This window comes from Sinocyclocheilus anshuiensis, unplaced genomic scaffold (genome assembly GCF_001515605.1).
Source record: "Sinocyclocheilus anshuiensis isolate Anshui unplaced genomic scaffold, SAMN03320099.WGS_v1.1 scaffold534, whole genome shotgun sequence".
Classification (NCBI taxonomy): domain Eukaryota; kingdom Metazoa; phylum Chordata; class Actinopteri; order Cypriniformes; family Cyprinidae; genus Sinocyclocheilus; species Sinocyclocheilus anshuiensis.
In genome coordinates this window covers 556,455-569,503 of record NW_015547712.1, presented here as the reverse complement: position 1 = coordinate 569,503, position 13,049 = coordinate 556,455, and the positions used below count along the sequence as shown (strand labels likewise).

The 13,049-nt window shown below is 37.8% G+C and overlaps 1 protein-coding gene across 1 annotated transcript in view; it reads left to right on the top strand.

The window, feature by feature from the left end:
- The window catches only part of LOC107704059 (MAGUK p55 subfamily member 5-A-like), a 29,034-nt gene that overhangs the window by 2,034 nt on the left and 13,951 nt on the right, over window positions 1–13,049 (top strand). The window contains exons 2-12 of the mRNA XM_016506901.1: window positions 84–472; window positions 1,700–1,908; window positions 4,622–4,699; window positions 8,034–8,159; window positions 8,276–8,437; window positions 9,035–9,112; window positions 9,393–9,576; window positions 10,162–10,230; window positions 10,310–10,381; window positions 11,855–12,030; window positions 12,872–12,918. Of these exons, the coding sequence (XP_016362387.1) occupies window positions 178–472; window positions 1,700–1,908; window positions 4,622–4,699; window positions 8,034–8,159; window positions 8,276–8,437; window positions 9,035–9,112; window positions 9,393–9,576; window positions 10,162–10,230; window positions 10,310–10,381; window positions 11,855–12,030; window positions 12,872–12,918 (1,496 nt within the window). The 5' untranslated portion in view covers window positions 84–177. The remainder of the gene's footprint in view (window positions 1–83; window positions 473–1,699; window positions 1,909–4,621; window positions 4,700–8,033; window positions 8,160–8,275; window positions 8,438–9,034; window positions 9,113–9,392; window positions 9,577–10,161; window positions 10,231–10,309; window positions 10,382–11,854; window positions 12,031–12,871; window positions 12,919–13,049) is intronic.

The following is a 13,049-nucleotide window of genomic DNA, read 5'->3' as shown; positions in this document are numbered from 1 at the left end:
ATATACTGTATATGAGAGAAAATTGCAATACAAATTACAGCATTTGTAGAAAGTGGCTTCTGTTTTGTTGGCATTTGTTTCAGGGAATCAGGAAATCATAACTGCATCAATGTCTCCTGCTCTCAACTCTTGTAGTTTATTGTAGTTTACTGTATCGACCTTCACTATAAAACAGCCATGTTAACGTTACACATGAATGGTGACATGACGGAGGACTCGGGTGAGATGGACACGGACAGTCCTGCCAAACTCATCGCTCAGTGCTGCAGTGAGCAGACCGAGAAGATCCGAGATGATCCAGAGGAAGTGATGATGATGAAGGAGGAGGAAGAGGCTTGTGAACTGACTCAGGACACCGATCTGAACTTTTCCTCGTGTCTCACATCGACACAGAGCAGCACTGCGGCCATTTTTGATGGGATGGATGTTGCAGAGGAAGCCAAGTCAACATCAGAGGAGAGGAATACAACAGGTGAGAGACAATTCAATGATGGACAGCCTGAAAAAGCATCACGTTTAGGGGTTTTGATTAGTATAAAATAGCTGATACCACAATAATAAGCTGAAAGAAGAAAGAAATTAAAACTTTTACTAAGCAAGAATGCATTAAATTGATAAAAAGTGACATTAAAGACATTTATAATGTTACATAAGATCTCAATTTCAAGTAGCCAGCACAACTGTTTCAACATAATATCAGCAGAATAGAATGATTTCTGAAGATCATGTGACACTGAAGACTGGAGTAATGATGCTGGAAATTCAGCAGTGATCACAGCAATCAATTACATTTTAAAATATATTCAGATAGAAAACAGTTATTTCAAATTGTAATATTTCAGAATATTACTGTTTTTAATGTATTTTTGCACGTTTAATATCAACATTTTAAAAATTGTGACTACGCCGCTTACACTAAACAGCAGTGATGAGTTCACCTCTGCACTCGTGAAGAGAAGACTCTTAACCTCAGGTTCCTCGGGTTCCTCAGGAGGATTGTCCCTGTAAGAAGTGCACTTGTATCCCTTAACAAGATCATGTTTACTAGTGACAGATGTTGATATTTCACTTCACAATGTGGGCTTAAAGTGCAAATTGTGCAATGTTTGGGGCAAAATCAATGGTATAACATGCAAATACTGTGGTACATTAAAAAGCCTTAAAGGTGAAGTATGCAATTTTTGATATGAATAGAATAGTTTGCATAATTGTTTACAAATATATACTCATTCTTGTGTCATTCCAAATCCATAAGTTGCTATTGTTTTAGTAGTAGATCTAGTATTCCAGTAAAGTTGTATTTACTCAGGTAGTTCAAGTTGTATTAGAGACTTTAAAGAACCATTTGAAGTTTTACAAATCATTATTTAGTAATCAGACATGACTGGAAAAGTCATTTGTTAAAAAGTACATGGAAACCATGTCACACATCCAAAAAAACAATGGTACTTTTTTGTTGTATAATCATCATTGTAAAAAATTATATGATGTTTTCCATTACTTTGACTCATCAAAATAATTTAACCAATTGTAACTTCATTTGTAAGTTAAATCAGATTCAACTAAGATTTTTTTTTTAATATTAATTGAAATGACATGTCCAATTTGATGATACTTAAACATTTAAGGCATGCAGCTTTTAAATCAGATGGATTTTTTTTATAATGTAGCATTAATGTTTGTCTCTTGGTGTTGTCAGAGCTGGAGGACTTGCTGGACTCTCTGCAGCATCTGCAGCTGTGTCTGACGGATGCTGAGAGTCAGCAGGACGTTCTGCTGCTGCTGGAGCTGCTGCTGCAGTCAGACTTCCAGCAGGCGTTCATCATGCACTGCAGCGTGGCTCAGAGCACGAGACACCTCCGTCCGCCGTTCCCGCTCACCGCACAAGCACAGCAGCTCAGAGACGAGGTACAGCTCTCAACACATTACCAGACCAACGTTCAGATTCAGCTGCATAACTGACATGCTCAGAGCGGAATAACACTTACAGAAGCCCAGCTAACGAAAATATGTTCTAAGAATGTTTGCTAACGTTCTTATGTAGTTACGAAAACATTATTTCTGAAAGTTCTCTGAACATTCAAAACATTAATTTTTTTCAATGTTTTAAAAAATGTTTTTTGTTGTTTCGTTTTCTTCAGCATTTCGTATTCTTTTTTTTTTTTTTTTTTTCAGACATTATAGGAACATTACTTTGGACTGTTCTGAAAAAAGTAGTAACATTTTAAAAATGTGAGATGAACATCCAACTACAACGTCACATTAAAAAAAAATACATTCCATGAATGATTTATAAATAAAGCTGTTTTGTTAACATTTTGAAAACATTTATTTATGAAAATGTTATTTCTCAGTGTTTTTTGATTATGCAAACATTAAGGGAACATTCCTTTTTTCAAATTTTATGGAAACATTACTTTAAATTATTTTTTATTTTAAAATATTTTAAAAATATCAGACAAATGTTCAACTTAGCATTTCAGTAAAAAAAAAAAGTACATTAATGAACAATTTATGAATTTATTTTTGAAATTTCTGAATGTTCTCATTCAAAATGTTCAGTTTTGAAATGTTTTAAAAAATGTTTTTTGGTTATGCGAATGTTAAGCCAACATTCCATTTTATAATTTTACAAACATCATGGTAACGTTCGTTTTGAATGTTCTGTAAATGTTTTGAAATGTAGTGACATTTGAAAAATGTTAGATGAACTTTGAACTAAAACATTTTAGAAAAACAAAAAAACATTCCATGAACAATATTTTTATCAAATTGGAAACTGAAGGTCTTGTCAAACGTGTTTCTTTGTGTGGTATGATATTCCCTGCGTGTGCTCTGTTGCATACTGCACACTTGAAGGACGTCATTCAGCTATTGCATGCATGCTACAAATTGCATGCTCTGTATATTTCAGATATAGTAAGAGTAGCAAGTTATTATGCCATTTTTTTACTTGCTTATTCTGTCCAATGCAAAGCAATAGCACGCAACTCTGCATGCTTAAAAGTATTTAAATAATAAGCAATAATAAGCATAAATATGTAAATCACTCACAAATAAGTAAATTACATTTTTTTAATCAATTTTTAATTAGTTATTGTTATCTATATTTTCCTGTATTCAAGGAATTATACACTATACTGTTGAAAAGTTTGGAATTTTAATGGTTTTGAAAGAAGTCCCTTATGCTCACCAAAGCTGTATTTATTTGATCACAAATATAGTAAAAACAGTAATATTCTGAAATATTACACTTTAAAATACATAAATGTGAATCTGTTTTTTTGGTGGTATTTGTAGTCATTGTACTTGAGCAAAGGCGTCTGAAGTGCTTATGTAATATTCTGAAATATTACACTTTAAAATACATAAATGTGAATCTGTTTTTTTTGGTGGTATTTGTAGTCATTGTACTTGAGCAAAGGCATCTGAAGTGCTTAATAAGGACGTGGTAATTGGTTGATCTGCCCTGTGCCAAAGCATGTAGCTGGATGAAGCTGGGTTTGTAATCCGTCATTGGCTTATGGACTGAGACAAGATACTAAGACAAGATCCTGGAGGCCAGAATGAGATCTAACGGATTATTACAGTCACTGTATGTGTGTGTGCTGATTAGGTGTTTAATGCAACGCAGAGAGGTGTTAGCGAGCTGTTTCATCACGTACGCAACGTGAAATAACATTCACAAGACTTTTCATTTCTGTAATGTGATATTTCACTGGAAAACAGGATATTTCACTCAAAAAGAATGTATCCATTTGACTGGATGTTAGATACCATATGGTTGTAGACGTTTCTTATGCTAAGAAAATGTATTATATGATTTTTTTCACCCAAAAATCAAACTTTGCTGAAAATGTACTCACCCTCAGGCCATCCAAGATGTAGATGAGTTTGTTTCTTCATCAGATTTGGAGAAATGTAGCATTGCATCAGTGTCTCAGCAATGGATGCTCTGCAGTGAATGGGTGCCGTCAGAATGCGAGTCCAAACAGCTGATAAAAACATCACAATAATCCACACCACTCCAGTCCATCAGTTAACATCTGGAGAAGTGAAAACTGTGTGTTTGTAAGAAACAAATCCATCAAAATCCACCTACATATCTGTTTAGAAAGGTTTTGGCTTGTAAACGCTGCTTGATCTGTGCAGATTTCTCTCCTGATTCAGACCAGAACACTTTTTCACTGGAGGAAGCGTTATTACGGATTATGAACTTTGAATTTAACAACGTCTTAATTATAGAAGACATTATCTCAAGACACTAATTGATGGACTGGAGTGGTGTGGATTACTTATGAATTATTGTGATGTTTTTATCAACTGTTGGAAATCTCATTCTGACGGCACCCATTCACTGCAGAGCATCCATTGGTGAACACTTTTCCAAATCTGTTTGGATGAAGAAACAAACTCATCTACATCCTGGATGGTACATTTTCAGTAAATTTTCATTTCTGGGCCTAAAATCTGTGCATAATATCCGAGGGAGAATTATTCGATTTTCATCAGGTTATTTTTAATGAGCAACAGTCATAGTGATGCTTGTCTAGATGTTGCTGTACAGGTCTAGATGAAGCTCTACTCATCAGTGTTGTTGACTGCTGTTCTTGGTCTTCAGGTGGAGAGTGTCCTGCAGTCCAGCAAACACACTGAAGCCACAGAACTCACAGGCCTGCTGACGTCACCACACCTGCAGGTAAATCACGAGGAATCAATCTCACACAACATCTGCATCATTCTACTGAAGTTTGATTGGACACACATCCTTTGACCATCAAACATCAACCCAGCTAACAGTGAACATTTCCACAACTTTCACTAACATTTTTTAAAGGTTAAATAAATGTTAAGACAAAACGTGCTTAACGTAATATTTGTGGCATGTTCTTATAACCTTATTCATATTTGCTATAAGTTGTCATAACGTTGAGAGAAAATCAAAATTCCTGTAATGTCCTTAATGTTATTTTTACTTGATGAACGTTCTCATAATGTTGAGAGAACACATTTTAAGAACAACATTCTCGGAATGTCCTTATGATGTTCTTTGACAAACTTTCTAAGAAATGTTTTTGTAACGTTTAAATAGCATTATAATCATGACAAGAAAACTGGACATTTTGTTGCTTTCGAAACATTTCAAAACAACATTCCCACAACGTTTTTATAACCTAAGTTTACTACCTGGGAAATGATACTCCATATCTTCAGTTTTACGTTTTCTGAATCTAAAAATTGATGCTGCCACCTAGGATGTTTTGAGTGGTTGCTAGGGTGTTGCTATGGAGTTTCTAAAGTGTTCTAAGTGTTTTAAAATGTTGCTAGGCAGTTGCTAGAGGCTCCTGGGTTGTTGCAAACATTGCTAGGCTGTTGCTAGGGTGTTCTCTGTGTTTGATTGGGAGTTGCTAGGGTGTTGCTAAGCAGCTTCTAAGGTGTTCTGAGTGGTATAGCATGTTGCTATGCAGTTGTTATGGTGTTCTGGGTAGTTGCTAGGCTGTTGCTAGTTACTTGATAGGATGTTCTCTGTATTTGATAGGGAGTTGATAAGTGGTTGCTAGGGTGTTGCTATGCAGTTTCTAAAGTGTTTTAAGTGTTTTAAAAATGTTGCTAGGTAGTTGCTATGGTCTCCTGGGTGGTTGCAATGTTGTAGAATGTTGTTATGCGGTTGCTGTAGTGTTCTGCCTCGTTGCAAGGGTGTTGCTAGGCTGTTGCCAGGTAGTTGCTATTGGGTGTTCTCTGTGTTTGATAGGTAGTTGCTAGGGTGTTGCTATGCAGTTTCTAAGGAGTTCTAAAATGTTGATATGTGGTTGCTATGGTGTTCTGCCTGGTTGCAAGGGTGTTACTAGGCTGTAGTTGCTATAGGGTGTTTTCTGTGTTCACTAGGGATTTTCTCCTCCCATTTAAAAGCTGCTAAGCCTTTTATTTTGTTTTCAGAAATATGCATGATGATATGGTTAGTTGCAATTTATTGTTTGCATCTTTCTGTCTGCAACCACATCAGGCCACACCTGAACTAGTGATGTAGATGCATAGTTGTTGATCAAAGAATCAAGACCTGATTGTTGTCCAACATATTCAGGCCCAAAACAAGGGCGTGAAAACAACCTCTCCATGTGTCTATTTGTACACACCACAGGCTAGATCCAATTAACGGCCTTAGAAACAGATACCTGCCACACAACAGGCCACAAGATGATTCCCCTCCCCGCAGATATTCAGCCCTCCTGCTGCGTTCTGTCACCACACACAGCGGCTGTTTAAAACAGCACAGCTCTATTATTCTTCATACGGTATAAATGCATGAGGAGGTAAGAGGTGATGTGATGACTGACAGCACTGTGGGAGATTATGGCGGGTTTATGTTCAGGTTAAACTGTGCATCGCGTTTGGCAGAAACTGATGTTATTATTGCAAGGTACGAGACACCTGTCACCTTCACTGAGGTAAAGCACCAATCCTGTGGCCGGGACAGAGTCTCAGGTTAAATTACATGGGCGGGAACTTTTTTGGGTGCTTCTTAGCTTAAAGATGTTTGACTGTTTGCTTGTTTAAATTACATTTTAAAGCATGGCTTTTTTTCAAAGCATACGGTTATTTTATGTAACTTGTTGCCAACATAATGCTAGGGCGTTGTGAGTGGTTGCTAGGGTGTTGCTATGCAGGTCTCAGGTTGTTCTAAGTGTTTTAAGATGTTGCTATGTGGTTGCTGTGGTGTTCTGGGTTGTTAGTCTATTGCTAGGGTGTACTCTGTGTTTGATATGGAGTTGATAGGTGGTTGCTAGGTTGTTGTTCACTGAGGTAAAGCACCAATCCTGTGGCCGGGACAGAGTCTCAGGTTAAATTACATGGGCGGGAACTTTTTTGGGTGCTTCTTAGCTTAAAGATGTTTGACTGTTTGCTTGTTTAAATTACATTTTAAAGCATGGCTTTTTTTCAAAGCATACGGTTATTTTATGTAACTTGTTGCCAACATAATGCTAGGGCGTTGTGAGTGGTTGCTAGGGTGTTGCTATGCAGGTCTCAGGTTGTTCTAAGTGTTTTAAGATGTTGCTATGTGGTTGCTGTGGTGTTCTGGGTTGTTAGTCTATTGCTAGGGTGTACTCTGTGTTTGATATGGAGTTGATAGGTGGTTGCTAGGTTGTTGCTATGCAATGTCTTAGGTGTTCTAAGTGATTTAAAATGTGGTGTAATTGCTATGGTGTACTAGGTGGTTGCAAGGGCATTGCTAGGTTGTCGCTAGGTGGTTGCTAGGGTGATCTCTGTGTTTGATAGGGAGTTGATAGTTGGTTGCTAGGATGTTGCGATGCATTGTCTAAGGCGTTCTAATTGTTTTAAAATGTTGTGGTGTTGTGGTGTAGTTGTTATGGTGTTCTGGGTGATTGCAAGGCATTACTAGTAGCTGTTATAGGGCATTTTCTGAGTTTGCTAGGGAGTTGCTATTTAGTTACTAAGGTGTTCTGAGCAGTATAACATGTTGCAATGCGGTTGCTGTGGTGTTCAGGGTGGTTATAAGGGTGTTGCTAGGTAGTTGCAATAGGCTGTTTTCTGTGTTTACTAAGGAGATGCTAGATGGCTGCAAGGGTGTTGCTAAGCAGTTGTTATAAGTTTTTGAAATTGTTGTTATGCAATTGCTATGGTGTTCAGGGTGGTTGCAAGGGTGTTGCTAGGTAGTTGCTATAGGGTGTTTCCTTTGTTTACTAAGGAGTTGCTGTGTGGTTCTAAGGGTGTTGCTATGCAATTTGTTAAGGTGTCCTAAGTGTTTTAAAATGTTGATATGCAGTTGCTATGGTGTTCTGGTTGATTGTAAAATAGTTGCTAGTGTGTTTAGGGCGTTTGCTATGCAGTTGCTGCAGTGCTATTAGGGTTTTTGTTGCTGTGCAATTGCAGAGGTGTTCTATTTGCTACATGGTTTCTGGGGTATTACTATGTGGATGCTAAGGTGTTCTGGATGATTCCTTACTGGCTCAAATCAAAAGAGTCGATGCTGACATTTCCATTTACCAGTGTTCATGTTCATGGCTCTTCCTCAGGCCCTGATGGAAGCTCATGACTGTATTGCCGAGCAAGAATTGGATGTCGAAACTATTGAATCCGTGGACCAGGATGAAAAGGCCACCAAACTGGTTTCCCTGGAGAAAACTCGTGACATGCCTTTGGTAAGTGTCTGTGTTATTCATCTACATAATACATAGTCTCTAAGGGCAGCATTGAATATGTCACTGTAGTTTCTGACGATGTGTTTGTTGTACCGCTACACCTTAACATTGTTTAGGGTGTGACCATTCGGAACGAACATGACCGTGTAATCATCAGTCGGGTGGTGAGCGGCGGGCCGGCTGAGAAAAGCAACCTGCTCAGTGAAGGAGATGAAATCCTGGAGATCAATGGTGTTCCAGTCCGTGGAAAAAGTGTTAATGATGTTCACAACATTCTGGTGAGATCCAGAAAGTCCTAAACTCTTTGAAACTTACTTTACCAAAATAATTTGTTAATATAAGGTATACTACTGCTCAAATAAATTTTTTTTTTAAATTAGAGATCGCTCTCATGTTCATGAAGACTTTATTTATTTTATTTAAAATACAGTAAAAACAGTAATATTGTGAAATATTATTACAATGTAAAATAGCTGTTTTCTATGTGAATATATGTTCAAATGTAATTGATTGCTGTGGTCAAAGCTGAATTTTCAGCTTTATTACTCCAGTCTTCAGTGTGATATGATCCTTCAGAAAACATTCTAATATGCTGATTTGCTGCTCAGAAAACATTTCTGATTATTATCAGTGTTGAACACAGTTGTGCTGCTTCATATCTTTTGTGGAAACCATGATATACAGTATTTTATTTTCAAGGTGCTTTGATGAATAGAAAGTTCAGAAGAACAGCAGTTATTTGAAATATTTTGTAACATCATAATTGTCTGTCACTTATGAACAATTTAATGAACCTTGGTAAATAAATTATTACTTTTTTTTCTTTCAAAACAATAAAATCAGTTTACATCTGTGTTCTTCTTGTTTGTCTGTAGTCCTGCATGCATGGGTCCCTCACGTTTCTCCTCATCCCAGATTCTCAAAACAAAATATCTCCTCACCGATCAACTGTGGTATGACTTCATCTGTAATTTCTTAATTTTCATTCCTTCTTTTGAATGTGTGTTTAGGCTTGTCTTCAAACCCTAGTAGGCTTCTTAAGTTGCCACAATGCATTCTGGAATTGCCTTATGCATTAGTATACTTGTGAAAAATGAAAGATAGTTTATGAGGCTGATACCTTTGATAACTACTATTTTGAATAGATTTTATGCTTGGTAGCAGCTCATTAGGGTTTGGTACAAAGCTTATACATGAGCTTTGTCCTGGTCTCCTCGTTCTCTTTCTTTACAGATGCATGTGAAGGCAAACTTCAGCTATGACCCATCTGAGGACCCATACGTGCCATGCAGAGAGCTCGGCCTCTCCTTCCAAAAGGGAGACGTCCTACACGTCACCAGCCAGGACGACCCCAACTGGTGGCAGGCGTACCGGGACGGACATGAGGACCAGAAGCCCCTTGCTGGCCTTATACCTGGTTAGAACAATTAGCAGAGTGCCTGCTGAATTACAGAATAGAGACATAAAAAAGTGCATGTAAATCCACTGAAAAAATAATTTAATGTTTTGCTGAATAGGGCGACATACAATGATATTCATCATGCATTTGCAATGAATTTACACTTTTTATTTGCCAATTAAGTTTAAACTCTGATTCAATGATTATAGTGTTCTTTTATTATTATTTAAATAGTATTATTGTGTTTATTTATATTTTAAATTTGTTTTTTTAATATTTTCTGTTATATATATATATATATATATATATATATATATATATTGTAAGTTATACGTTTTTCAAATTTTGTTGTGTGCTGTTCTTATTTTTCTTATGTAATTATATTAATCTAATTAATAATTAATATTTATTTTGGTTTTGGTCAAAAGTCAGAAAAATATTGAGATATACTTTTGCCACTATTGCCATGTGTCATTTTTTTTTAACACTGACAGTTTTGTGTTTTTCAGAGCAAATAATACAGTCTTTCCCTAACTAGTTGCATGTCTAGTACCATAGTAAGACAAGATCATCTGTGGTCATCATCTGTTGTGTTCTTTCAAGGGAAGAGCTTCCAACAGCACAGAGAAGCCATGAAGAAAACCATTACAGACAGAAATCAAGAGTATAAAGGTGAGCTGGACCACATCTGTCTGAAACTCACTCACTTCCTCACTGAAGATCTCACTGATAACAGATCTTCTTTCCTCAGGGAAACTTTGGTGTGCAAAGAAAGGCAAAAAGCAACGGAAAAAACTCTTGTTTAACCCTAGTAAGAATATCAGTGAGTATCTGCTGAATTCTTAAACATGAAATCAAAATTTAAATTCATTCTTAATTGAGCTAATTGTTCCTGCTGTTATTTTGTTAGTCATCAGTTCTAGCGCAATGAAAATGCTGTGGGTGGTTGCCATATTGTTGTTGTGCAGTTGCTAGGCGTTCTTTGTGGTTTCCAGTGTGTTGCTATGCAGTTGCTAGGGTGTTCTGAGTGGCTCCTTGTGTTGCTGTGTGGTTGCTAGGGTGATCTGAGTGGCTACTAGTGTTGATATGCGGTTGCTAGGTTGTTCTTAGTGGCTTCTAGTGTGTTGCTATGCGGTTGCTGGGGTGTTCTGGGTGGCTTCTAGTGTTGCTATGCAGTTGCTGGGGTGTTCTGATTGGCTCCTTGTGTTGCTATGGGGTTTCTAAGGTGTTCTGAGTGGCTCCTAATGTTGCTATGGAGTTGCTAGGGTGTTCTTAGTCATTTCTAGTGTGTTGCTTGCTATGCGGTTGCTGGGTGTTCTGAGGGGCTGCTAGTGATGGTATGCGGTTGCTAGGGTGTTCTTAGTGGTTTCTAGTGTGTTGCTATCCAGTTGCTAGGGTGTTCGGAGTGGCTTCTAGTGTTGCTATGCGGTTGCTAGGGTGTTCTTAGTCATTTCTAATGTGTTGCTATGTGGTTGCTGGGTGTTCTGAGTGGCTTCTAGTGTTGCTATGCGGTTGCTAGGGTGTTCTTAGTGGCTTCTATGCAGTTGCTAGGGTGTTCTTAGTCATTTCTAATGTGTTGCTATGTGGTTGCTGGGTGTTCTGAGTGGCTTCTAGTGTTGCTATGCGGTTGCTAGGGTGTTCTTAGTGGTTTTAGGGTGTTGCTATGCAGTTGCTAGGGTGTTCTGAGAGGCTTCTAGTGTTGCTATGCGGTTGCTAGGGTGTTATTAGTGGTTTCTAGAGTGTTGCTATGCAGTTGCTAGGGTGTTCTGAGTGGTTTCTAGTGTGTTGCTATGTGGTTGCTAGGGTGTTCTGAGTGGTAGTTTACTGGTGAAAATCCAAATGATCCACTGTAATTCCCTTGCTATGACTTGAGTGCAAGTATAAAGTTTTTTCCACTCGTTTTAGAGTGAATTTGATTCAGCTGATGGGTTTGAGGTGTGAATGGTTTCGGGTGGGTGAAAGGCTGAGGATATAAAAGTCGTTAGCTAACTGACAGACGTTCATGGAGGGAGGTTTCTTCTCCTGCAAGATGGGCAATAAGAAATAACAATGAAAGCATTTCTCACACCCGAGTTGCAATTTGCATTTAAAAACAGAAGGCATGCTGAGAAGGAACGCAGGTTTACCTTTAGCTTTTGGGATCCAGTGTTTACCTTTTGTCTCATGTTGTGGACATTCATTGTTTGGGAATTTCTTTGAAAACTCTTGTTGAGCTGAGTTCAATAACCCTGGTATAGACTAATGAAATTTATATTTTGCAAAAACTCATCAGTAATGAATATTTGTAATTGTTCAGAGCATTACACTGAGGATATCCTGACCTATGAGGAGGTGGCACTGTACCATCAGCCGCCCAACCGCAAGCGCCCCATCGCTCTGATTGGTCCACCTAACAGCGGACATGATGAACTGAGACAAAGACTGCTGTCTTTAGAGCCTGACCGATTCGCTGGTGCTGTTCCACGTGAGATTATGCTTTTTTACAACTTTGGCTTAAAGTTGTTTAACATGACAGCCAAATTACAGGAGGAGGCACAATGGCTCGCTTCCAAAACCTAGTGAGCTGCATCGATATTAAAATTAAATGTCATAAGAGACTCATTATGTTGTAATGCTGTAAGATCATACTTATGTGGGCAGCTTTCCTAAGTTTTGGAACGGAACTAATAATTTAATTACTGAAGGAATAGTTTACCCAAAAATGAAAATTTGCTGAGTTTGTATCTTCATGGGAACAGATTTGGAGAAATGTAGCATTGCATCACTTGCTCACCAATGGATCCTCTGCAGTGAATGGGTGCCGTCAGAATCAGAGTCCAAACATCTCATAAAACATCACAACAATCCACAAGTAATCCACACCAGTCCAGTCCAGGGATAACTACTACTATAACTACTCCAGTTCAATGTTTGTAAGAAACAAATCTATCATTAAGCCATTTTAAACGGTCACTTCTGGCCAAAATATGAGTCCGTAATCCATAATTACACTTCCTCCAGTGAAAAAAATCCATCTCATGTTGTCTCTCACATCAAAATCCACCCACATATTTGTTTAAAGCTGTTTTGGCTTGTAAATGGTGCTTGATCTGTGCAGATTTCTCTCTTGATTCAGACGCAACGTCTTTTTCACTGGAGGAAGCAATATTACAGGTGCATCTCAATAAATTAGAATGTCGTGGAAAAGTTCATTTATTTCAGTAATTCAACTCAAATTGTGAAACTCGTGTATTAAATAAATTCAATGCACACAGACTGAAGTAGTTTAAGTCTTTGGTTCTTTTAATTGTGATGATTTTGGCTCACATTTAACAAAAACCCACCAATTCACTATCTCAACAAATTAGAATATGGTGACATGCCAATCAGCTAATCAACTCAAAACACCTGCAAAGGTTTCCTGAGCCTTCAAAATGGTCTCTCAGTTTGGTTCACTAGGCTACACAATCATGGGGAAGACTGCTGATCTGACAGTTGTCCAGAAGACAATC